The sequence below is a fragment of the Vombatus ursinus genome, unplaced genomic scaffold, assembly GCF_900497805.2.
Source record: "Vombatus ursinus unplaced genomic scaffold, bare-nosed wombat genome assembly UNPS02014909.1, whole genome shotgun sequence".
NCBI classification, from domain to species: Eukaryota; Metazoa; Chordata; class Mammalia; order Diprotodontia; family Vombatidae; genus Vombatus; species Vombatus ursinus.
Genome location: NW_020954687.1, coordinates 630,713 through 657,552, shown reverse-complemented (window position 1 = coordinate 657,552; position 26,840 = coordinate 630,713). Strand labels below are relative to the sequence as shown.

The 26,840-nt window shown below is 43.3% G+C and overlaps 1 protein-coding gene across 3 annotated transcripts in view; it reads left to right on the top strand.

The window, feature by feature from the left end:
* The window catches only part of LOC114029036 (protein phosphatase 1 regulatory subunit 12B-like), a 47,020-nt gene that overhangs the window by 12,922 nt on the left and 7,258 nt on the right, over positions 1-26,840 (top strand). Inside the window, exons 2-7 of one of the 3 annotated variants that reach the window (XM_027843390.1) lie at positions 8,965-8,981; positions 13,241-13,376; positions 15,007-15,111; positions 18,796-18,849; positions 20,033-20,083; positions 20,297-20,336. In XM_027843390.1, coding sequence (XP_027699191.1) covers positions 8,965-8,981; positions 13,241-13,376; positions 15,007-15,111; positions 18,796-18,849; positions 20,033-20,083; positions 20,297-20,302 — 369 coding nt within the window. In that variant the 3' untranslated portion in view covers positions 20,303-20,336. The remainder of the gene's footprint in view (positions 1-8,964; positions 8,982-13,240; positions 13,377-15,006; positions 15,112-18,795; positions 18,850-20,032; positions 20,084-20,296; positions 20,337-26,840) is intronic. The other 2 variants (XM_027843389.1, XM_027843388.1) reach the window with 2 other exon arrangements.

The window sequence follows — 26,840 nt, the reverse complement described above, 5'->3', positions numbered from 1 at the left end:
CCTGTACGCAGCAGGCTGAACTAGATGACTTCTTTTGGTAGAGGCAATACTGTTAAGCCTTAAAAGAGCAGGTGTATAACTCAGGTTTATATTTTTTACACGTGACCTTAGCAAATCTTTGGGAGCAGCTATGTTCAGATCGTTTACTTGGTCATCGTTGGTCATTAATGAATGAATAATGTGAGAGAGAAAAAACATAATTCATCACAGCCCATCCCAGAACAGCTCATGTTATTTCACCAGGTTTAGCTAATGCACCAGAACATGATATAAAATGCTCCTGCTGCTTAGTTTCTCTTTGAGGAAAATGTAAATATGAGTTGTTTGGGGCTTTTCTGTCATTGTTGTTGTTTTTTCCCATCCTTGTGGGGCCAGGCTCTGGCTCCAGAGAAACATAAGTTAAACCAATTTCAGCAGTCCCCTCCTCCCCAACCTTCCAGAGCCATGATTTTATTTTAAACTTTATTGAAAGAGTTTGGTTTTAATTATGTGCTTTCCTGAACTCCTGATAACTTTCAAGTTTAAAAGCTTTTATGGGTTTTCCCTCCTAAGTCTGTCTCCGCTGTTTTGGGAGCCCTACACAATTTACAAATCAAAACCAACCATGGTTCTTACCTTTTTCCAGTTTTACCATCAGAACTAATGGTGAGATTCTGTTCTACTCTTTTATTAGAAACAGGGCCCAAATCATGGGGATGTTACAAGGGAACCTCAAGTGGGGTAAGGTAGAATACACCAGAATGTTGCTTTTGGAGCATTGTTAGAATAATACATCTACCTGGTCACTTTCTTTTCATCTCTGTCTTCTTGTTAGATTCTGAACAGCGTTCAGTCTTTTGTTCTCTGTAGCTCTCTTTATGTAATATATTGCCCCTGGTTGAGCCGTAAGAACAGAGAGAATAATTCTTTCTTTAAACATCCTTTAATCCCATCAGAGAAATAATAGAACCTACTTTTAAAAGGGATAATACATTGTTTTCCATTGGAATCTTAGTGGTGACCTGAAAGTCCCTTCAGCTGCTTTCCTTTTTGCAGCAAATATTAGAGGCATTTATATGTAAGATTATAAGTTGATGAGAAGCTCAAATGTCATCTTCTTCTTTTTTTTCTTTTCCTGAGGCAGTGGGGTGAAATGACTTGCCCAGAGTCACACAGCTAATAAGTGTTTAGTGTCTGAGGCCAGATTTGAACTCAAGTCTTCCTGAATCCAGGGCCAGTGCTCTATCCATTGCACCATCTAGCTGCCCCCTCAAATGTCTTCTTAAGAGAGATGACAGTATCACAGAATTTTAGAGTTGAGAAATACCTCAATGACCAAGGGATTCTTTACCTTTTTGTGTCATGGACCCCTTCTCAGAAGTTTGTTTTGTTTTTTTTTAATTTCATAATTGAAGGAAATATCAAATTTTAATTAGAGGTTAGTGAAAATAAGTATGTCATTTTTTTCTTGTCTAAGTTTATAGATCCCCTGAAATCTGTCAAGAGGTTCTTGGACCCCAGGTTAAAAGCCCCTAAGCTAATACAACCTTTATCTGAATATGAATACCTACTGTAATATAACCAACAAATAGTTCCAAGCCTTTGCTTCTGAGGGGGCACCCACCACCTCCCAACATGGTCAGTTCCAATGTTTGATAGCTCTGTTTATTAAGAAGTTTTTCTTTGTATCAAGCCTAATGTCTCTGCAACTTCCACCCATTGCCCTCAGGCACCAAACGGAACAAGCCTAGTCTCTTTTTCATGTTACATCATTTCAAATACTTTGACTCATAAATTTAGAGCTAGACAGGAACTTTGAGATCATTTAGTCCAACCCCATTTTATGGATAAGGAAACTGAGGACCAAGGAAGCTGGATGACTTGCCCAGAGTCACATAGCTAATAAATTGGCAGAATTGGGATTTGAATCCAGGTCCTTTCACACCAAACCTAGCACTCTTATCTACTGCCTTCCTTGAAGATAGCTGTCACACCTCCTTTAAGTCTTCACTTATCTAGACTAAATATCTCCAGTTTCTCCCACAAAACCTCTTATGGCATGAACTTGAGATACCCCTTACCATCCTGGTTTCCCTCCTCTGGAACTCACTCCTTCCTAAAATGTGGCACCCTGGGGCAGATAGGTGGCGCAGTGGATAGAGCAACGGCCCTGAAGTCAGGAGGACCTGAGTTCAAATCCGCCCGCAGACCAAAGACTTAACACTTACTAGCTGTGTGACCCTGGGCAAGTCACTTAACCCCAATTGCCTAAAAAGAAAAAAAAAAGTAAAAACAAAAATGTGGCACCCAGAACTGAATACATACTCCAGTTCTAATGTGATCAGAACATTATACAAGAGAACTGTCATCTCCTTGTTCCTGGATTGTGGGTTTCTCTTCTTTGAACCTAAGAGCAGTTTTCTGGGATAACATGTCACACTATCTATTATCACTGAGCTTCCAAAACTCTACTAAGAGGGCAGCAGATCTGATTTAGAGTGGGACCTACTGGGGGAGTAGTTCTTGACAAATCCTGGTAGGGACTGACTCCTCAGTCTGGCACTAGCACCATCAAAATCTCCAAAAAGTCCTGGGATGAACTGGGTTTTATGTTCTAGGATGTTACCTTTGGATACTATCCTCTTGGATATCTTTGGAACTACCTCAGTCAATTCTCTCTGAAGAATTAAATTCAGTAAATGTTTATCGAGTGCCTGCCATATTTTAAGTGCTGAAAGGAACGCAAAGAGAACTGTTTTGACAACAAACATAGACCCTATCTCAAGGAATTTGTGTAAGGCTGGAAATTTAGAGAGAAGATCTGGACCTGTGATTTCATTGGCAGGTGAATAAACTTCTTCATCCACATAGGTCCCTACCCTGTCCACAACTGATAGTCTTAAAGAGCTTCCGAGAGCATCTAGAGGTTAAGTAGGACTAACCCTCGGTCACAAAATGGAAATTTAGCTACATAGAAAAATGATAACAATACAAAATAGAGTATGACAGGAACAAAATACTCTGAGAGTTCAAAGGAAGGAGGGATCACTTCTGGCAGAGGTTATCATGGTGATTTCATGGTAAAGGGCTATTTGAGGTAGACCTTGAAAGTAAGATTGTATAAGTGAAAATAATAGAACAAAGCATTCTAGGTATAAAAATTGCTATAAGTAAAAGCACCAAGCTGGAAAAACATAGTGTGTGTTCAGAAAATCATGCCTATTGGGCTAAAAGATGACACTCTTGAATTTGTAGATGATTTATATATAGTTTAGTGTGAAGTACTAAAGATGATAGCTGTGTTGTGGAAGGTATTTAGTGCCAGGCTAAGGAAATTGGACTTTAGTGGGCAGGTTAATAGGGAAGCAATTTATGTTTTTGAGCAGTGTGGTACAGTGGGAGGAGTTCTGCATTGGATGTCATGGATTGGATAAATGATAGGCTGCTACTAACAGAAAATTCAGAAGGGAGGAAAGATGCTATTAGTTTTAGATGGGAGCAGAACCAAGATGGTGGGAAAAAAAGGCAGGGACTCACTTGAGCTTTCCCAAATTCCCTTCTAAACAACTTTAACGTAACACCTCAAAACAAATTCTGGGCTCAGATTTTTACAATCTAGCCAACAGCTCACAGGTGCTGAGATTCCTTAAGAGTCTGACTAATAAATGGCGAATCTTTAATAAATCTTGTCTTTGGCTGAAAAAAAAATTCTGGAGTGGTAGAACCCATCAAAAGATAGGGTGAAACAATTTTCCAGCCCAAGACAACTTAGAGAGTCAGAAGGAAAGGTCTGTTGCACCAGATTGAGAGTGGAGCACAGTCCATCACAACCAGGACCCAGGCAAGCCAGCAGCATCAGACCTCAGCCAGAAGCAGGCTCTTGGGGCAAATGAATGGGCAACAGCTCCCAGAACTCTCAGCCCACAGACTTTAAGGGGTCAGCTGGTCAGAAGATTATAGGGGTCCTTTTGCTGGCAGTGGGTACAGGACTTTGTTGCATTGCCCATATACAGAGGGAAATACATAGTAATCATAACTGTGAAAGAATTTTTGCAGTAAATGTCTCTGATAAAGGCCTCATTTCTCAAATGTATAGAGAACTGAGTCAAATTTATAAGAATCTAAGTCATTCTCCAATTAATAAGTGGCCAAAAGATATGAATAGGCAGTTTTCAGAAGAAGAAATCAAAGTTATCTATAGCCACATGAAAAAATGCTCTAAATCACTATTGATTAGAGAAATGCAAATTTAAACAGTTCAGAGATACCATCTCATACCTATCAGATTGGCTAATATGACAGAAAAGGAAAATGTCAAATGTTGGAGGGGATGTGGAAAAATTGAGACATTAATGCACTGTTGGTGGAGTTATGAATTGATTCAACCATTCTGGAGAACAATTTGGAACTATGCCCAAAAGGCTGTAACTGTGCATACATACCTTTTGACCTAGCAATACCACTACCAGTTCTGTATCCCAAAGAGATAAAAAACAAAAGGGAAAAGGACCTATATGTACAAAAATACTTACAGCTCTTTTTATGGTGGCAAAAAAAAATGGAAATTGAGGGGATGCCCATCAATTGAGGAATGGCTAACCAAGTTGTGGTATATGATTGTGATGGAATATTATTGTGCTGTAAGAAATTATGAGCAGGATGCTCTCCAAAAAACTTGCAAAGACTTACTCGAATTGAAAGAATGTAAAATGAGCAGAACCAGGAGAATATTTGACACAGTAACAGCATTATATGATGATCAACTGTGAATGACTTAGCTGTTCTCAGCAATACAGTGATCCAAGATAATTCCAAAGGACTTACGATGAAAAATGCTATCCACCTGTAGAGCAGTAACTGATGGAGTCTGAATGCAGATTGAGGCATACTTTTTTTCAACTTTTTTTTGGTTTGTTTTGGGGGATTTTTTTTGTTCATGTTTTCTTTTACAACATGACTAATATGGAAATATGTTTTCCATAACTGCACATATATAACCTACATCAGATTGCTTAGTTTTTCAAAGGGGGAGAGAGGAGGGAGAGGATTTGGAACTCAAAATTTTAAAAAATTAATGTTAAAAATTGTTTTTCCATATGTTGAGTTTGAGGTACTGATATAAATTCACCATGCTGAGGTCTACTTCTCTTTATTATGTTGCTTCCTAACTCACCATTTCCAATTAACATTGCCCCCATGGAGCCATGTAGGAATGCTTCTTCTCATCCTCTGCTTTATCAGTCTCTTCCTGGCGTTCTCTCAGTAGTCCACATTGCTGGATTGGCATTTAAAGAATGACACTGTCTGCATACGCCATGAACTAGAATAAATTCTCAGTTCAAAAAGATAGAAAGGAAAAATTAAAAGTAAATCTCTTGTGACATTTCATCTGCCCTCCTTAACTTTTCTGTCTGAATCGAACTGTCATCAACTCCTAACTTATTGGAATATGAGGGAGTCCAGAAAAAAGAAGTGCAAAGTTCAGGAACTTTGCATCAAGAAAAATATCAGGAAGTACCATTTGACTTTTTGTGAACTTGAGCTATTTTGCCAAAAGCTGAGGAATTGAACTCAAATCCTTGTACAATGTCAGGCTATCCTACCTCCCACACTGGCAGTAAATTCTCCTTAGGCCTATCCATACAAAAGGCTAAGACAAACATCCCTAGCATGGAGAGACATTTTTTTTTCCCTTTAGAAAGATGAAATTTCTGCCTTCCTTGAAAAGCAGATACTTGCATTGTGCTAAATCATTGATCTTCTCCCCACCTTGAATCCCAACATACATGACCCCCAACTTTTTAAATAATGCAACTCCCTTTCTGATGGTTTGGGCAGACCTTCAAGAGCCCACCAAAAATGACCACCAAAGGCCGATAGGAAGCAAGTTCACATTCTTGAGAAGTTCACAGAAGTCCAGAGGAGAGGCTGGGTAAAAATCCAGGGCAAGGACTAGATAAAAGAGAATGACATAGGGTGAGCTAAGTGATGCAGTGGATAGAACACCAGCCCTGGAGTTAGGAGGACCTGAGTTCAAATTTGGCCTCAGACACTTGACACTTTCTAACTGTGTGACCTTGGGCAAGTCACTTAACCCCGATTGCCTCACCAAAAAAAAAAAGAAAGAAAGAAAAAAGAATTGTTAGCACAGATTTGAATGCTCAGTCTTAATCTTGTATCTGATATAGAACTGCTTCTCTGTCTTTTCTTGTTTTGTGGATCATCCCATACATGAACATTTTCCCACAATTGTTCATCAAAGACCAGCTGATGACAGGAGATATTATCACAACCTGCTATTTCTAATCCCTTTTCGGAATATTAACCACCCATTGTGACTCAAAGCAGGTAAAAATTAGAAGACTTGCAAACAGCCATTTTGACTGCTGCCGTTGTGAAATGCCTGATACAATAAACCCACTGGAGTAAGAAATCGTGGTGGCATACCAAAATTTATTTCATTGACACTTTGCCCTCCTGCCTCATGCTAACATTGACTCATCTATTGAAAATTATTTTGGGGCCTCTTCATCCAGAAACCCAGATTTGCCTGGCCCTCATTGCTACATAGTTGTGTCAAGTCATCTTTGTATTTCACACCAACCAACCCCATCGGTGACTCATAACTTCCTCTCATAGCCCCTGCACTATATGGTTTGATGTCTGTCTAAGGACTTTCTTCTGTGTGATTACAGGACCCAAATAGCCCTGTCATGTTACCTGTGCAGTGGTAAATTAAGTAGGATATCGTCATAATCATTTATTCTTGTTAGTAAGGCTGTCAGCAGAAAGAATTAGCATTGCTTTGATACATAAACTTCAAGAATGAATATCTATCAAGAGAATTGCTAATCCCTTCCTAATTCTCCTGTCTTGGTGAAAAGAAAAGATTGCTTCTTGACTCTAGAAGCTACTGCCAGATTCTGTGAAAAAAGCTTAACACAACAGACTTAGCTGAAATCTTACCAGAAAACATGAGTGATTAGCTGCAAAGGGAAACTAAAAACATCTTTACAAGTGAAGTAGCAATGTTATAGAAGCAAAGTCAGTGTATTGAAAGGGTGTTTAGCTCTTGAAAGGGTAGGCAGACCTTGATCCACACTCATCCTAAGGAAGTGGGCATAGTGGAGCAAGAATGGATCAGGGGAAGCCAAGAAGGCGTTGAATACCCATCTTGGCAGAGAGCTCCATGAACTTGTCCTCCCCATACTGTATCTGAAATGGTGCGGTCCATTTGGGGCACCATGTGGATAAACCAGAGAGCATCCAAAAAGAGACCAGGGTGAGGAAGAGCCTCGAGGTCCTGGTGAATAAGGATCAGCTGAAGGAACTGAGGATGTTTATCATGTGGAAGAGGCTTGGGGGATCTAATAGCTTTCTTCAGGTATTTGAAGGGCTGTCATATGAAAGAGGGGTTCAATTTGTGCTGCTTGGCCCCAGAAGGCCGAACTAGAACAGTAGGTGGAGTTTCAAGGAGATAGATTTGGGTTTGAAATCAGGAAGAAGCCCTTGAAAATTAGAGCCATCCAACAGTGGGATGAGATGCTTCAGAAGGTAATGAGTTTTTTTCCATTGGATGTTTTCAAGCAAAGGCTAAATAATCATTCAGAAATATTGTAGAGGGCATTCTTAATACAGGAATGGGTTAGACTTGATGGCATCTGAGATCACTTCTATTCTGAGAGTCTGTGTTTCTTTGAATAGTTTAGAAAAGTTTGTGTGTAGTCCTATGTAGAAGCAGCAAAGTACACTAGGTAGGCCTTGAGCTCTTTTCTCCTCCACCAGAGTCCTAGTCTAATGCCTCTTGTAGTATGGGGATGACCCTGGGTCCTGGAAGGCAATGCCAGGCAGTCTCCAGCAAGTCCTACCAAGCTGGAAAAGCTTTAAGAATAGACCCCGAAGTAGACTCTACATCTATCATACAAAGACCATCCTAACTCCATTAAGAAGCTCACCCTGAGGCTGACCACCAGGTGATGAATTTTTGAGCACAGCAGCTAGTAAAGACAGTCTGCTAAGTCATTCAAGGCAAGCTTTGGGATATATGTTTTGGCAAAACCCTAGAGAGCTGTCATGCTGCATGTGCTTGGAATATGGTTTTCCTGGTGTTGGCGAGAGACTTCTTCAGGAGAAGGGAGGGGAGGATGTCATTGGCTTGGTGATTATCAAATCAAATTAAAAGTCTGTAACGAAGCAGTCTGATTCAACACTCCAATGGAACCAACTCTTAGTTATTTAGGGATTGATTGTCTACATCCCTCGGGCTATCCTGGCACTTTTACTTCTCCCTTTATTTACCTATCTTTGACAATTTTGCTGCTCAGTAGCACCTGAAGAGAGTAAACAAAGAAGTGAAATTCAAATCCCTTGAACTTTTTACTTGATTGGGCTTTGGTAAAAGTAGTAATGGAAGAGGAAATTGAGACTCATAAATTGCTATAACCAAATAAAAATCACAAATAATTTAGGAAGACCTTATCAGTATTGTAAAGCTTGTTTTTAATGACCACAAATAATTGACAGTTGTCCTTGGGTATGTAGAATACTTTTCTTCCCAAAACTCATTTAATCTCACAAGATCCCAGTGATCTAGAGAAAGACAAGTCGGTTCCTCCCCTTCAGGAGCTTGAGTAATTTACCCAGGGCCAGCCACTAGCCACCGTAGAACAGTAAGTGGTAAAAAAATATTACTAGATTCCTAGTGGGGTATTTTTTGCTTTTGGTCTAACACCCTACTAGCCAGAGAAGGCTGCTCAGAAAGTCCCAAATTCAAGGGGTCAATGCTGCAAAGAACACTGACGTCAGAGCCTAGCATCCTAACTTTTAAAAACAATCAATTGTTCGCCATTTTCAGACGTATTCTGACCTACAGTTATGAAGTAGATGAATCTTTTGTCAAGGGTACAGTTTTATAAATGGAAATAATGAATCCATTCCTTGCTAATATTGTCGTTTTTTTTTTCTTTTGTCTCCCTCTTTCTCTAGCATGAAAGACTTTCTAGGTAAGAATTTTCCCTGTTTTATATGCATGCTTAATACTTATGTGTGAGAATGATTTGCCTTAATCTTTTTCCTTCACACAGTTTAGCAATATTTCCCTCTTCTGGCACTTTTCATTACTACTGCCACTACTCTATTTCAGGCCTTTATTAATTCTCAGCTGAACTAGTTTAATGGCCTCCTAACTGATCTCCTCTCTCCCCCCACCCCTTCTCTCTCTCTCTCTCTCTTTCTCCTCTTCTTTCCCTCCCTCCCCCTTCCCTTTTCCTCAATCTATAACATGCAACTTCAGGGTCTTAGCTCAAGTGCCACCTTGATGAGGGCTTTGATTAGCCACCAATGAGGGCTTCTGTGATCTCCCTCATTGCAAATGCCTTACATCCATTCCCTACCCTCACCAGTTACCTTATATTTATATACTTATACGTGTACATGTCTCCCCTGATAGAATGTAAGCTCCGTGAGGTCAAAGGCTGTTTTGTTTTGGGTTTTATATCTCCCACACCTAGCATAGGTGTGTCACATAGTAGGCATTTAATAAGTGCCTGGGAACTGATTGGATATGAGAAGTGAAGGTCAAAGAGCCAAAGATGACTCTCAGATTATACTCATGAGAGAGTGGCTCAGTAATGGTATTAATGACAGCTACTGCTTTGGGGCCAAAGATGATGATCAGTTGGGGCATTTTGAATTTAAAGTGCTAGTGGATCCAAATAGAGACATCTAGTAGACAGCTAGAGGTATGTGTCTGAAGAAGGTCAGAAGAGAAGTCAAGAAGGGAAATGAAAATGTGAAAGTCATTTGCATTGAGGTTGTAGTTGAAGCTGTGGGAGTAAATGAGATTGCAAAGGGGGAAGTGTAAATTGAAAAGAGTAAGAAGACTGAGGGCAGGCTGAAGAAGAAGAGCCATATACAAGAATCGCCAATAGAGGAACCAGTAAAGGAGACGGGGAGCAGTGAAGATAAAGGGGAACAACCCGGAGAGCTGAAAATAGGAAGGAAGGATCTACAAGGTCAAAAGCTTGCAGAGAGATTAAGGGGGATAAAGACTGGGAAACAAAATGATTTGGTGGTTGGGAAGTCACTGATGAACTTTGAGAAAGCAGTTTGAAAAGATTGAGGAGTGGGGGGGGTGGGCATTGGATATGGACAACTTTTTAAAAGAAGTTTAATAGTGAATCACCGTAGAGGATGGGATAGTAACTGAATGGAAGAGAAAACTTTTTAAGAATTGGGGAGAAGTGAGCTTCATTTTTGTACTTGGATAGGCAAGAGTAAGTGGAAAGGGAGAGGTTAAAAATGAGAGTAAGGCGTTGGAGGAGTCTGGAGGGAAAGGAATTGAGGGCACCGATGTCAGGATTACCTGTAGTGAGGATTGGGGTTACCTCATCTATGACTGGTGGGAGCAAGGAGAAAGTAAATGATGATCCTGAGCTTGAAGGAGTGAAAAAGGGAGCTGAGAGAGCTCAAGACAGATGGCTACATTCTTCTCGTTGAATTGGGGGACTGGATAAGGTCATCTGCTGGAATGGTATGGCAAGACCAGGGTGTTGGAAATAAAGATGTAGGGAAAAGAAGGAAAGGAAAGGTTTGGAATAGTTACTTTGGGGAATGAAGAAGGGAGCTGATAAGAATCTAATCTAGTAGAAAGATTATCAGGTATCAATGAGGACCTAGTTGAGGCTGTGGACCCTAAATTTTTTCCACTGATGCATAACAGTTCTAGAATAGTAATGGAGAAATCATATGGTGGAGGTTACCTCCAGATTAATATTCCCAAAGCACCACATCCCTTTCTTTCTATGGCAAATGTAAGCTTTTAAAGCCCCTTAATAGCCTAAAGCATAAGTCTGACTATGTCACATACTCCAATAAAATGCTCTATTTGGCAGTGAAAGCTCCTCGCACCGTGGCCCCTTTTTGCCTTTCCAGCATGCTTCCACTTTACCCCCATCCACATACTCTACAGTACAGCTACGGGTGCCCTGGAATGCTCTCCCTCCTTACCTCTGACTCCTCGCTTACCTGGCCTCTCTCAGGATTCTGCTCAAATCCCACTTTCTGCTTGAGGCCTTTCCTACGCACCTCCACTGCTGGTGTCTTCCTCTAAGATTAACTTCTAGTTACATTGTAGATGTCTTATGTGTCAGTCACTAAACCTTTATTAAGCACCTACTGTGTGCCCTCAGGCACTGTGCTAAGCACTAGGAATACAAAAAGAGGCCAAAGACAAGCCCTGCCCTCAAGGAGCTCTCAATCTAATGGAATACATACATAATTTTTATATCTGTATAATTTTTGTGTGTGTCTTTCTCATTAAAATGTGAGTTCTTGAGGACAGGAACTATGTTTTTGTGTTTCTTTGTATCTAAGCACTAGAATGTTTAGTACAGTGCCTGGCATATAGTAAACACTCAATAAATACTTGTTGACTGACTGACTGCCCTGACAACTTGTCTCCAAGCCGAAAGGCTTGGCTGTCTCCTCTGTATGGAATGTAGTTTCACCTCACTTCTGCCTTTGCCTCTGTGACTCTCCTGTTTCCTTCAAAACTCAACTCTAAATCTAGGATCCTGTAACCCTATGTCTTATCTTCTCTAGTATATTGTTAACTTCTTGAAAACAGACTCTTATACAACCTTTTATTTACCCTGCCCCCACCTCCCCACCCCCAAGTATCTAGCATAGTACTTTACGCATGATAATTGGCTATAAATTTTGGAAGCTACATTTTGAGTTGCTAGAGAATCATGGAAAGAAGTAAAAAAAAATTCCTTTCCTGATAATGTTTAGTTGAATGAATCTAATATCTAAAGGTTCAACATTGATCTCAGGATGGGGATGGGGGGGTTGGAGAGAGTAGTAGCATTAAGAAGCAAACATCTCAGGCCATAAGGAAGAGGGGATCTGGGAGAGCTCAGGTTTCCCAGTGTTTCAGGAAAAAGATATATCAATAGTCTACCTCAAGGAAAAGCTGTTTCTTTTCCATAGTTGGTCACTGAATTCAGAAAAAGTGGGGTATAATTCCCTGCCTTGCAAATTTTTTTTAAGATACACCAGTCTACCCTCCTATGAGGTACTAACAGGGAATAAGCCAAATAAAATCAACACTCTTTACTACTCATCTGGTAGGGAAGTGGCTATTTTATGAGATAATTTTTTGTTGACTCTCTTATAATCCCAAAGGAACATTATGGTTTAAAATGGCATCATAGATCCTTGCCTCCCCTGGCAGTCTCTTCCTGAAGTCCTCAACTACCTTTTCTAGCTTTTTCTCAACTCCTCCTCCCAACTGTGACAATCCCCAAATATACACACTTGACACAGCTGTACTCCTTCCCGAGACGGAGCCATTTGGTGTTGAGCTTTGTGAGGCTAGTGGTTGGGTCTGGTTGTGTTGGGTTTTTTTCCCCCCAGCATTTTAAACAGTTGGACACTTTTTAGTTTGGGGTGGGTGTGAACACTTTTATTAAGGAACAAGGTGAAGGTTGTACATCAGAATAGTAGGATCTCCGTTCCCAGGTGTTATAGCTGTTCTTGCTTCTAACATTCCTTCGCTGGGCTTGAACTGACCAGAGACGCTAGGAACAGAAAGTCAACACCACCCCTAACACACCCTGAGTCTCTGGATGTTATTACTGGGTTGCTAGAGGGTGTCGCTCCAGCGTAACAGCCTACACATGCAATATAGAGTAAGAGGGACAGCTGTGTTTGTGATCAGGTAGCATCCCTAAATGTTCGTAGTTCAAACAAACCTATGGAGCAGCTTACTCAGCAGCGTGGCAGCCTTCTGCCAAGCTCCACACCCTGAAACCCCCAGTCCAGATCTCCAAGTACATATGTTTCTGTTTCATTGACACTTCACTGGAATCAGATTTTGCAAGAGTCACCGACATCCAAAAAAAACTTTTCCTTTTAAAGCTCTCTCTAGTGTGGGAAGCAACTCAAACTTAAACTAATTTGAAAAGCCCTGAAGATTCAAGTTTAGTGCACAGCTCCAAACCAAGTAGGCTCCACATTTGGCAATCTGCTACACCACCCCCCTCCCCAAATAAGCTCATGAAGCTTTGCTGTGAGGGCTGTGGAATGCTCACAGTGAGAGATTAAAGGGAGAAATGGTTTGTGTTGTTTCTGGCCAGTGCTTTTAAGTGTTCCTCAGAGGAGTAACAGGCAGCCTTTAAACAACAACACCCCATTCCCCACTCTTTTCTTTTCTTTGTTCTCAGAATCAAGTTGTGCCTTTGCTTTTGTTTCTCTATAGGTTGGAATCAGAAGGCAGTAGCCACACCACCACTGATACCTATAGTGACCGGGCTTCAGCAAAGGCCCGCCGGGAGGCCCGGATAGCTTCTTTGACAAGTCGAGTAGAAGAGGACTGCCAAAGGGATTATAGAAAAGTAGGCTCTTTTTCAATCACTTTCCTCCTTGGGTTATGAGAATTGAGCCTCTCAAGTGAAATCTAGGTGAGCTTGAAGAGAAGGGTCAGGTCATAAAGAGTAATTTCCAGGTGCCTTCATTGGTCCTATTCAGCTCTATATCAAATGTACACGGTCCCTGTCTAAACCTTTTCCATTATAGCGTGTGCTCTGGTGTCAGATCTCACAGGATGTCAGTTGGGATGAGGAATCAAAAAGTGTCAAGAATTGGAAGGAAGGGGGCAGCTAGGTGGTGCAGTGGATAGAGCACTGGGCCTGGAGTCAAGAGGATCTGAGTTCAAATCTGGCCTCAGACCAGACACCACTTGACACTTAATAGCTGTGGAAGTCACTTAACCCCAATTGTCTTCACAAAAAAAAAAAAGAAAAGAAAAGAATTGGAAGGAAGGGAAACCAGGCATGTGTAAAATTAATACCCTGAGCGTAGTGTCCTGAAGTCCCTCACTTGGCCCTGATGTTTTGCACAAGCTTAAATGTTTTCTAAGGAGTATGAAAGAAGTAGCGTGGCCTACTGGGCAGAGGCTGAACTTGGAGCTAGGAACCCCTCTCAGATCCTTCCCAGCTAGGGGACCCTCTAGCTGTCTGCCCCCACCTCTTCATCTGTAAAATGGGAGTTAATAGTACCTCCCTCCCTATCTTCTCACCCCCACCCCCATCCTTCCCTCTTGGGGTTATGGTAAAGCTCAGGTGTGAGGAAAAGTGCTGTTATGTGAGTATCCTTACTTTTATGATGAAAAGCAGCAGAAATGCCACTGGGTGGTGTTTATATCCAACCAAGTGAGAGCAGGGTTTGAACTCACTTTCTCTCCGGTTCACTTGGGTTCCAGTGGTATATTTCCCAGTCCCAAAGCAGTTTAAATGACTTCTTCTTCAGGTACTTGAAGCCCAAAGATAAGCTGTTTTGTTAAAAATACTATAGCAGAGCAAAGTGATATTTTCCTTTTAACCCTTGGCTGGAATACACATACCCATGAGGCTGGTTCTGAATCATTCTCTTTAGTGTGGGCATATAAGGGTTATTTGTACTAGGAGATTCAAATGTTCTAGAAAGAAGCAAAAGAAAGATTTTTCTTCAGAATTGATTTTTTTGTTAGCTGCCTCTGGAAAAAAGGAAGGAAGGAAGGAGTACTTACTATGTGCCAGGCAGTGTACTTTAAAAAAAAAATTGATGTTTGGTTGATGTTAGGACATCATCTTTGCTTTCCTGTATGTTCATCATCTGGGTCTCTTATTACCTTCAAAAAAGAAAAAACCTCCATCTTTGCTGTCACTTGGAGTATTTCATTCTCTCCTGTGTATTTCTGCCAGAGACAACATGGCCTAGTGGACAAGAGACCAGGCCTTGGTGTCAAGACCCAGGTTGAAGTGCTGCTCTGACACAAGCTTGCTCTGTGATGCTGGGCAAGACCCTGTGAGGGCCCTTGGCCCTTCCCAAAGTTGCACATCTCAGAGAAGGTGTTGGTTTGCATTGGGGGAGAGAATTTTCTCATCTGGAGTTGGCTCTGCTAGTGGAATCAGGGTTCCGCTGCCCCTTCTCCTCCCAACAATGCTAATGAGTGGGTGACCAGATGCTCCCTTTTTCTTCCCCAAGCTCTATGAGAGTGCCCTGACGGAAAACCAGAAGCTGAAAACCAAACTGCAGGAGGCTCAGCGGGAGCTGGCAGATGTCAAGTCTAAATTGGAAAAGGTGGCCCAGGTGAGGTTGTGGGGGAGAGGAGGAGGAGGCCTCAGATCAATGGGAGGGGTGGAGGATAAGCCTCAGAAATCTTTGTCTGCTGTTTGCCTAAAATGGAAAAATGAAATGTTGAGCAAATATCTCCTGATTATCCACATTGCCGAGGATTGATTCTTGCTTTGGCCACCCTCTCCACTGCCCAGTTGGTTCTGTACGCTTTCAGTGTCATCCTGTTGGTGACTCATCCTCCGGCTACTTTCTCACTCTATATTTCAGAGAGGCTGAGGCCCAGACATAAGTGATGTTTTCAGCAAGGTCATGTAGCAAATTGAGAGCTGAGACCATGAGTGCTGTGAGGCCCTTTTGTCCTGAATCCAAAGCTGAGGTGCTCTCCAGTAGACTAGGCAGCGCACTGGAGTCTCAGCCATTACTGTCTAGGAACAAGGATCTTTGATGGCTGGAGGACTGAGTAAACCTCTCTTCTGTTACAGCTAAGCCTGGTTTAATTAGATGATGCTTTTAAAAGGTGCTGGAGGTAATAACCTCATTCCCAGTGAAACAAATCCTGCAGCTGAAAGCTGAAGCATGTGCTGTCTTAGTTTATTGTGGAGTTAACAGGAAACCTATTGAGTTACTGCCCTCCCTGAAATGTCTAGAGGCTAAAGATTTGGAAAAGTGAACTGATTTTAAAATGAATCAAGAAGATGAAAAAATAAAACTAAGAAATGGGCTTGTCCAATCTGTACATGAGAGTGAAGAGCAGTGATCAGAATCCCACAGCATGTACGGCTAGATGGCACGGGTTGGTTTTTGTTAAGTGTTCACCCAACTCTTGCTTGCAGCAGTGTAAGGTAAGGTAAGGTAAGGGACAGAAAGAGCTCAAGAAGGCCTCGTGGTACCAGAGCAGTTTGGCCACAGCACCCTGGCCGCTGCTCCCAGGAAATGCCCCCACAACCCTTGGACGAGAGCAGAGGCTTGGTTTTTCCTGGCTGGAGTACACGTTTCTGACTGATAGACTCCTTGTCAGAGATCTTGCCCCAGCGCGGGCAGAGAGTGGGGTTTAATGGTGATTCAAACTCAGGAAAAGCTTAAACCTCACCATAGAGGACCCAACTTCCCCTTTTTCATTTCTTCTTCTTCAGAAGACATGAAAGGTAGCACTTCTTAGGGTCCTTGAGTGTTCTTGGCCTCTCTAGCCTGTGTTCCACATCTGGCAAGCTGTCTAGCCAGCATCGGATGTTGACTTACAAGGCGGGTGCTATAAAGAGCCTCACCCTGTCTGATTCCTGGGAGAAAGTCCATGTTCTTTGATGTACTGCTGGGGTGGGGGGGGGGGGGGGGGGGGGGCTTGAGTACAGCTACTGTTGCCAGATGCACCCAAGGATTGAAATTCTGGGGAGACCATGAAATTATGAACTCTCTTCTTGTGTGATTTTACCAAACATGGAATTTTTTAAAAATTGGGTTTGCCGTTTTCTAAGGGAACTGGCATCCCAAGATGAAGGATCTGACAGCCCTATATAAACAGTTGAGCACCGTTCTATGCTAGGCACTGCACCAGTGCTGGAGATACAGATAGAGAGAGAAAATGAAATATAAAGTAACTTCCAGGGAAAAAAAAAGCCCTTAACAACTGGGGGAAATCAGGTTGGGCTTTCTATAGAGGTGACACTTGAGCTGAGCTTTGAAAGAAGCTCAGGATTCTAAGAGGTGGAGGTGAAGAGGGAGGGCCTCTCAGGCATGGGAGACTGCTCATACAGGACGGGAGATGGAATGTCATTTGTGGGGAGCAGCAGGCAGGCCCAATGGGGCTGGAATATAGAATGTGTGCAGGGGGAGTCGTGTGTAAAAAGCCTAGAAAGGAAGGCTGGAATTGGAAAGGGAAGGGCTTTAAAAGCAAAACAGAAGAGTTTATATTTCATACTAGAGGCAAGACAAAGCCACTGTCACTTCTTGGGAAGGCGAGTGACAGCGTCAGACCCTACTTTGGGAATATATCAGTTTGGCAGCTGTGGGGAGAATAAAGAGGGAGAGACTAAAGGCTGGGACAGCTGGTGAGAGGCCACTGCAGTGGTCCAGACAAGAGGTGATGGAGGCCTCAGTCGGGCGGTGTGGCCGTGTGAGTGGGAAAAAGGGGGTGGTTATGAGATATGTGATGGAGGCCAAATTAACAAGTTTTGGCAACTGTGGTGGGATGTGAAGCATGAGTGAAAAAGAAGGGCCAATGATAACTGAAATTGAGCCTAGATGTCGGAGACATGGCATGTCTCAGACAGAAGGGAACATTAGGAAAAGAGGTGAGTTTGGGGTCAAGGATAATGAGCTCTGGTTTGGATGCAGGCCTGGCGCTCCAGAGAGAGATTGCATATTTGTAAAAGGAGATATTGCCATCATCATGCATATGACAATGTTACCTGCTCTTGATTGAAAAGCAAAGGGAGTAAAATCATGGAGTACTTTTCCTTTGCATAAAAGTAGTTTCAAAATGCTAAATGACTGCATCTCATGAGACAGCATCTACGGCATCTTTAGAAACTTGGGAAAGTGAGAATTCAGATCAAAACATGTCCGAGTTGGACTGGACCCTAGAAACCATCTCATCCAAATCCCTCATGTACAGATGAGAGGAAGGAAAGGGCTCACTTCCCAAAGAAAGGCCCAGAGAAGAGACATGACTGTAGCATGCTGGTCAGTGGCAAGGCCAGGGCTAGAATCTGGGCCTTCCAACTTCACTTCCAGTGTTCTTTCTACTTCACAAAATGTGCCTTACTAAGCAAATGCAGGAGCAAAGATCCACTTCTGCTCTCCCTTCATCTTCCTTCTCAGGAAGGATCCGATGAAGGGATAGTGGTAAAAAGCAGGGAGCCAGGACTTTCAAACTGGAAGGCAAGAGCTCAAGATGGGAGTCAGGATTCTGAGCCTTGCTGTAAAAGAATGAACAGCTTCTGGAGTTCCTGCCTAGCAACAGCACAACCGCCATATTGCTTAAGTGCTGCCTGTGTACCATCCAGGAGTAAAGTCAACTAACAAATTTTATTTTTGTGGACCATCAGTATAGAAGACACCTTATGAGGTTCTGTGGCACAAAAGGGAGCTTGAAACTTTATTTAGCCCATCCCCTGACCCCCAACTAGACATTCCTCCAATCTAAGGATGTTCCATTTTGTTTACCAAAAATTTAGTCTTTGTTCTTTTTAAGCCACTCGCATGCTGTACTTTAGGGTGATCTGAAGTGCCCTTGGACACTGGAAGCAAGGAGCCTGGGAAGGGGCTGTTTGGGAAAAGAAGAGGCTCCCAAGTGGTTTTCTCATTTTGAGATTCACAGCGTCCCGTCCCATAAGACACAGGTGGAGCGCTGGGAAAGAGAGCCAGGTGTCAGGGATGGGGAGGTGCTGAAGTAAAGAAGGAAAGAGATGGCTCCTACTGCTGGCTGCGCATCCTTCCTTCACACTAACATGTGCCTGGGAACCCAAACAAGCCCAGTGGAGGGGAGGAGGGGGCAACTAACTCAGAGACCTGTATTGGGTCCGACCCTCTGCCGGTCAATCTCAGTATAACAGTTGGGGGGCCCCTGGGGTGGGGGACCTCTGAAGCACTGCTTTCTGTTTGTGAATGTCAGGTTGAGGACAGCAGGGACGGTAGACTGGGCTTTCTATATGTCCTAGATTTTCAGCAGTAATATCTGGATTTTTTCATTGGTACCAGCAGAAACAAGAAAAAACTTCTGACCGATCAACAATGCTGGAGGTGGAGAAAAGGGTACGTGTGTTCCTCTTTCCCCTCTGCTCTATCTCTGTTTCTCTTTTTACTCTCCTTGGCTTTGTTATTCTTGCCAATGGAAAAAGTTCATCTTAAAAAGGCATTATTAGTCCTGCCACATTCTATCCCCAGCTTCATGAAAAATTCTTTTTGCTTGAGTTTAATTTCTAATCCTTTTGGGATCTCAGATGGCCAGTCCTTCCCTTTGTTCCATTCTTGGTCATCTCGTAATGACCCTGCCTCCAGGCTCCACTGTGCCACATCATCCTGTAAAACATGCATTTCAGTTTAGCTGAAAATCATCGCATGCACACCACCCTGGCCCTGGCCACAGAAGGGAGGCGCTCATCTGGGAGGTGATGTGAGCCAGCAGAGATCTCCACTGATTGCAGAATCTCTGGTTCTCTGCTAGCTGAGGCACTTGTCTAAAAGGTTTGAGGATGCTCCCCGGGCTTGACCTGTCTCCACTGAGACATCTGAATTATGATTGACTTAAGTACATGAGCTCAGCTAGGTTTTGACTGTGTCCTTCTGTCCAGCTTTCCCATTACTTTGTATTTGAAAACTAGCTAAGTTATACATTCTGTTCCTCTTATATGCAAACCTCTTTGAGCTTCCATCCGATCTGTCCCAGTGAGGGTCCCTTTACTGGGACTAATAGGGATTAGTCTTCAGGATAAAAAGAAACAACATACTTGGGATGGGGGCAGGGTGATCTGTCAAGGGCCATCTACGCTTGTTCCCCATCATGAGGGACACTGACTTGGAGAATATGTGGGAGGAGCATTACTGAAGTGGGTAAAAGGGAAAAACTGGGTGTTGGTCTCTTGAAGTCATTTTAAATTTGAAGACATTTTTGACACTGTGACCTAGGATGACTTGGTACTGTTGTAGTGGTATTTTTTATGCTATTTCCCTATGCGATCCTCTGCTGTTCCATTATGGAATTTGGATAATGTGGTCTTCCTCAGGGAAGTAGCCCTATCCCCAGAGTGGTAAGCTCCACCACAGAACCCCAAACCTGGGATATAAGTGTGCCAAAACCAAAAAAAAAGGTGAATCCTTTGGGTGGGAGCTAAAGAAAACTGCTGTTTACAGGTCACACAGTTACTTCTAAGAGACCAGCTGAAAGAAAGCACAGTTTGACCCCCTCCTAAAACACACTCACTGTTTTTTAAAACAGGAGAGGAGAGCCCTGGAGCGGAAAATGTCAGAAATGGAGGAGGAGATGAAGGTACAGAAGATTTTATTTTGTTTTCCCTACTCTGTGTCTGATTTTTGAACGCTTAACAGATTTGAGTCGTTTACTCATCACCCTTGAGAAAGATCTACTGAGGTAAGGGGGCAGTTCCTCCCTTCAGGACACTTTACAGAGACTTGTCAAACCACACCCACTGTGGCCGCCCCTCAAGTGCATCTTGGAACTAATGCTGCCTTTGTTTTGAAGGGGTGACTCCTGCAGGCTGGAGACAGACGTGAGTTGAAATGTAAGGCTCCATAACCAATCGCTTCACCCTCACAGGACTGGGCAGTAGGGCCGGGGCTGGTCTTCTGACTCAGTGTGGCTGCATGTTCCAAGCCTGGCAGAGCCTGGCAGAGGTCATGGGCTTTCCCCACATCCCCTTCCCCATTTCAGCACACTGCTAGAAGAAGTACAGAAGAGGCATTCTGAAACAGAGTGGAGATGGATTCCCATATTGATTTCCTGTCCCAGACCATTTCCCTGAAATATTCAGGAATGCTTGGCACTCTCCCAATGCGGCAAGCTCAAGCCACCAGGAACACTTCTCGGCTTTCCTGCATCTTCCCTTTGTCCTTCCTTCTCCTTTCCTGTTTGCCACACGGCCATCGGCCACTCTGATGGAGAGTTATCCTTCTGGGCTGTTTTGAGCTCTCGAGGCTGGCATACTGCCCTCTAAGGGTGTCACTGCCCCAGGGAAGGAGGATGTAAGAAGCCCCTAAGATTCGGTTTGGGGGATGCCTGGTGCCACAGTATGCTGCATGTCCTCAGCCTCCCAGTGCTTGGCTTTGTTCTGTCTGTTCACAGTTTATTTTCTTCCTGATTATGACACCAAGAGGCAGCTTTCTGGAGCACAGGTTTTCTTCGCTTAGAGAACAGGAATATTGGGCTAGAAAAATGCAGGCTCTTTGGATCTATCAAGGTGAATGAGCAGATAACCCCATAGGCAGAGCATCTGGCTTAACTTTTCAGGATGCTGGAACAGGAATAAGGATAGCTCCCATTCCTTGAAGTGATGCCCTACATCACAGAGTGATTATCTCTACTTTATGGATGGCTAAACTTTATGGAAGCAGAGAAGCTGCACAGCTTGTGGGTGCTAGAGCCAGAACTCCGACCTGAGTCCTCTGGCTTCAAGTTCTTTGCTCTCTGCACAAAACCATACTGCCTGTCAATTCACTGAATGGTTCTTGGCCAATCTGAAGGCTCCACTGGCCCTGGATCACAGCTTATTCACCAGCTCCAGTGTTCTGGCAGGGACAGACTCTTGTTTCTACCTCCCCTGGCCTGTGACATCCACAATACCCAGACTCAATGTCACCTACAACCACTTAGGTCTCAGAGCCATAGAGGGCCACGCTGAGTCTTCTCAGTGACACAGAGCAATAGGACACTAAAATAATAATTAACCCCTTTAAGATGATGCGTCTGTGTGTCTCCACAAGGTCAGACCCTCCTGTGTTCCCAGAGCCAATTTCCATTCAGGAACTCTGTGGTCTTAGGGCTGGGGCATCTGTACCTGTGATGAATGGGCCTCCTCTGTCATGTGGTAGCCCCTGCGCTCTACCTGTGTTTGAAACACCCTGAGCTGTGCCATCTGTACTCTGTTTTTAGGGAGCAAGGTTTTTTTCCTGTTTGTTTTTTTCCTTTCTGTTGTCAAGTGTTGAATTGGAATATTTAAATGGGGTCAAATGATGGTGCCCTCTGAGGAGTACCCTAGGGGCAGGGAGCAGCCCACTCAAGTTGGGTGCTTGTAGATTTCCAGTCACACGTCCTCATTCCCATACAGACAAAGACCTGGAATTAGAAGCCTTGCTGTTCCCACACAGATAATGGCCCGAATTTAGAGTAAGTCCGTAGGGTCAGGCAGGCGGGTAGGGACTGAGGGGCCATGCACTGCGTCTGGACAAATAGCCTTATATGATGCTCTGATAGAGGAGGTCAGCGTAACAGGAGTGCAGTCAGCAGGTGTGGGAGGGAGCCCGTTTAGCAACGCATTTGCCCTAATTCTGTGCAACCAGATTTCGGTTTGGATGCTTGCTCCGTTCCCTGCTTTCCCAACAGGCTGACTAAAATAGGCAACTTGTTCCTTTGAGTTCTTCCCAGAGATTGTACAGGGAAAGACCTTCTCTCCCATGAATTAGAAGAGAGCCTGGAGAAAATCTTTGCTCTCTTTATAACCCTGGAGGGCTTGAAATTTACATATGTATTTATATATAAATATATACATAAATGTATATACATAGACATACACACAAAAATTTTAAATAACCAATTATAGCCTTAGGGTGAGTGTTCAGTTTATTTCTAAACCAATTATCAAATCTGTTTGAAATAGAATTACCAGTTAAGGAGGGGGTGGGATGGGGAAGGAAAGGGAAGTAATAAGCACTTATATAGTATATGCTATGCCAGAACTGTGCTAAGCACTTAACAAATATTATCTCATTGATCCTCATAATAACCCTACCTGGGAGGTAGGTGCAATTATAATCCCCATTTTGAGGAAACTGAGGCAGGCACAGGTTAAATGGCTTGCCCAGGGTTACACAACTAGTAAGTGTCTGAAGCTGGATTTGAGCTCAGGGCTTGCGGACTCCAAGCCTGGTGCTTTATCCTCTGGGCGTGAAATTTCCATGAGTCATGACAAAGATCAAGGTATCTTGCTCAAAACCTCCGAACTCTTCTTTGGTAAGAAGAGTTTCTTAGAGTTTCTTCTAAAGAGAAGAAAATCCTACTAGCAGACCAAGAAAACTTTAAGCCTCCCCATAGAGGAAGGGGGTTGCCCTGATTTTTCTGACATTCTTGAAGGTGCTGCCCTCATATTGTCAGGATGTGTTTCTTTATGGCCGTGGTGCTGGGTTTGGCATTAGGCCAAAAAACGGTTTTTAAAGTCCAGACATGCAACTGGTCTTGTTGCTCTCCTAAAAGAGCGCAAGAAGGTTCATAGGATCATAGATCTAAAGCTGTAAGGGACCGTTGAAGCCATCAAGTTCAACCCTCTCATTTTACAGTTCAGTAAACTGAGGCCTAGTGAGGTTAAATGACCTGCCTAGAGTCTACGGCTAGTAAGCATCTGAAGAAAGATCCGAATCCTGGTCTACCTGACTCTGAGTCTAGTGCCTTTATTTTTTTTCATTAACTATTGAAACTGTTCTTCAAGATGGTAATGGTGGCTAACGTTGGACCCCCAGCCCTTTCAACATCACCGAAGGGTAGATAGCCAAAGATGAGATGTCTGGGTCACCAAGTGCATGCAGTTCCATTCCTCCCTTTAAGAGACATAAGACTTTTTTTTTTTGATCGGAGCAGGAACCCAGCCATGCCCATGGCTAATGAACAGACATTTCCAGTTTCTAAGCATACATCAAAGCCTCCTAAGACAAGTCACTGGAAGAAAAATATTAAAATTGTTCAAGATTGTACCTTCAAGGTACAACTCTTGCTCAAGGACAATGGGAAGATACAGTATCTGTCTCTTAAACTGTGCCTAATGGGATGAAAAGGCAATCACTGGCTATGAGCCAGGGATAGAAAATCAAGGGAAAAGAGCCATACACTGGGCATTTCACACATAAGAATGTAGGTCTGGTCCGTTGTGACCTCGAATGAACTATTGCTGACCTTAATTTGGAAAGGTAAGTGACTCATTCCTTTACAAATCATTACTTAGATTCTGGCCTGAGTTAGGGTTGGGACCTGCCTTTTCAAGCAGGTTTGCATGTCTGCCTAAGTGGTGCTAGAGCATTTTTATTGCAATGTACCAACAATGAATTGATTGGTTTTCTGCCCTGCGCTGATATGCTTCCTTCAAGGGATTGACACCTATCTTCCTTCCTTCTTCTCCCCTACCCTTCCCTCCATCCAGTACTGCCAGAGAATGACTGATCTTAAATTGGTTTATTCTACTTGTTTTAGACATATCTCCAGCCTGAACCCCGTACAAGCCTGGCCTCTTTTCAGCTCCACTCTGCATTTTGTCTCCGTTCCCTTCTCCTCCTCCTCCTCCTCCTTCCTAGTTCCCAATCACCCACCCCTGGTGCTGCTTCCATTAGACCGTTCAACTGAATCGTCTCTTCTCTGAGTCTCTCTTTCCCGTGCTTTTGCCTGCTTCTCATTCTGCAAACACCAGCACACTGAACTAGGGATCTTGTATAATCCAAGACATTAGCGTGTGAGCAGGGACCACTTGGTACAATGACATTGATTGTGCTCATGCTCCATAAACATTGAAGAATCAAAGCAGGGAAATTTTCCATTGGTTCTTAGATTCAATCCCTATTCCTTCCCTCTTAATTCCTTGCACGGCACCTCATGAATACCCTTCTTGTGCCCCCTGCTGAATTGCTTGAAGTGAGTGAAAAGGCTAGCCCAGGCCCCACCATCCTTTTGATTCCCCAGCTGTTTGGCTGCCCTGCCTTCCCCTTCAGGATAACTAGTTTCCCTGTTTGGGGAAAGGGATGTTCAACAGTTATGTCTGTGTGTCTCTTCCCCTTACTGTATTTCTTATTTCCCACTGTCTTTTTATTCTCCCTCTTCTTCACCCCTGAATAATTGTCATTCCATTAATCTTTCATTTAATTCATTCACCCCTGTGCTGGTGGTTCTAGGCAGACTTCTCTCTCATTCTCTTCTCTGTATTTTCCAGTACTTGTTGTAACCTTAACAGATGTATGTCTGCTCATCTATTATTGCTCTATTTGCATAGCAAAAGCATTCACCTACTTACCAAGAGCTGATTGGCCAGGGCTAGAACAGCTTTCCACATTAAGTAGGACAAATAATTGTATAGGCCAGGCTCATTGTATTAAATGCTAGCATTGATTGGTGGGGTTTTGTTATTGTTGTTTGTAGCCTTTAGGTAACTGGTAAAAATTTTGTGGACTGGGAAAATATTGACTCCCTAAACAAAAATATCTTAAGTACTGGTTTGAAACCAAGGTGAGAAACCGCATTTCCTTTCATGTGACTCAACCAGTGGATTCCAAAATAATACATCTGGCAGCATTGTCTCAGAAGAGACCCAGAATAGAAAGAAGAAACAGAAACCTGTAGTTAACATAACTTCAGGCGCCATCCTGGGTCATAGCCCCACATGTCTAGGGATGCCCTAGTACTTATATCAGCCAGTACTTTACTCTGTTATTACTAAATATTCATAAATGCTATAGCATTAGTATCTTTGCAGATATCTTTAGTAAGCACCAGTCCTCTGCATGAATGGAGAGCACCATTAGCTGTTAATTTAGCGATGCAGATAATTGCACAATGGGTCGGTGGCAGTTTGATAAAGCCTGGACAGAGCTTTTTGGACTTCAGGATAGAGCTGGCTGTGTTAATTTTGGTCCCTACAAAGAAGGTTGGAGAACCACCATATTCGATGTCCTTTCCAGCGATCTGCCCATGGCTCTGTATACAAAATGAACCTTCACACCACAGACCTTCCCCCCCACACACAGTAAAGAAATCAGAGGGGAACAAGTAGAACAAAGAGAGAAAACAGGATGATCACAAAAGAAAAAGAAAGAGAGGAAAGGAAATAGCAATTTCAGTTAGGTGTAGGCAGAGTATTTAGTCTGTATATAAAGCCCCCTTTGTTGGGTCCAGATGTGGATGAAGGAAGGTCTGAGTAGGGAGAGACTGTATGGTCAGGTTAACTTACCCTGTAGATCCTGCAGGAGGCCTGAGAGCCACATAGTAGGGCTGCTGTTCAGAGCCACACAGTGGGGTTGCTGTTCAGAGCCAGTCAGATGTACTTCTTGAGGTGGTCACTAGTTCTGTTAAAGGGGCCAGCCTTCATTTATTTAGGGCTCAGCTAAGAGTCACTTGGCTCAGCTCTGATCTCTCTAGCTTTCTACTCCGTCATTCCATTCCCATTTGCTCTCCTTCCAGCCATTTTCCTCTTTTCCTTTCCTTTCTTGCATGCAAACTAAAAAACAAAAAGTCACATGATTTCCTTGTCCTACTTTTTATCTCCTTTGGTCTGTTTGTCTGTCTGTGTCCCCTCCGTGTCTCACTCTCTGCAGAACCTCCACCAGCTTAAACAGATTCAAACCCTGAAGCAGATGAATGAACAGCTGCAGGCTGAGAACAGGGCCCTGACCCGGGTGGTGGCCAGACTCTCAGTGTCCATCGAGTCCTCGGAGACCCAAGAGCTCTAGCTCTGCCCTTTCCGCTCCACCTCACCTCCCTCCTCCACCACTCCAGGCAGGTTTACTCTTCTTGTTGGTCTGGGGGCTCATTGCACACCCCTGTGATGCTGGAGCCTCTATATATAGATGCCTAGTAAATACTAGTAATCTGGGGACAGAAGGGGCCATGAGAAGGAGCAAGAAGTGGGCTAATAGAAAACCAAGTAAAATGGTAGCATAGACCCAGCAAGACTGGCTTGTGTTTGAACTGACTGGTCAGGTCAGCACAAAAACATTTTTCTCCTGGAAATCAAAAAGATGTACAGAAGGATTTGCACCCAGTCTATCCCACCCACATGCATAGGCATAGATGCATGTCTGTGCACATGCGCGTGCACACACATACATACACATCCCTTTAATCGGGGTAGGGTTCCTTCATTGGTATTGGGATGAGTCTCCAGTGAGCAGTGGCCTAGAGAAAGGACCCTGTTTTCAGCCCTCAAACAGGCAGATTTGGACCCTCCCCCCAGCAAGTATTGGGATTTCTCTTTAATGGTCTAAGTGACTGTGTAGTGTTCCAAAATGAACCAGATTCTTTAAACCCACTAAGGGCCATT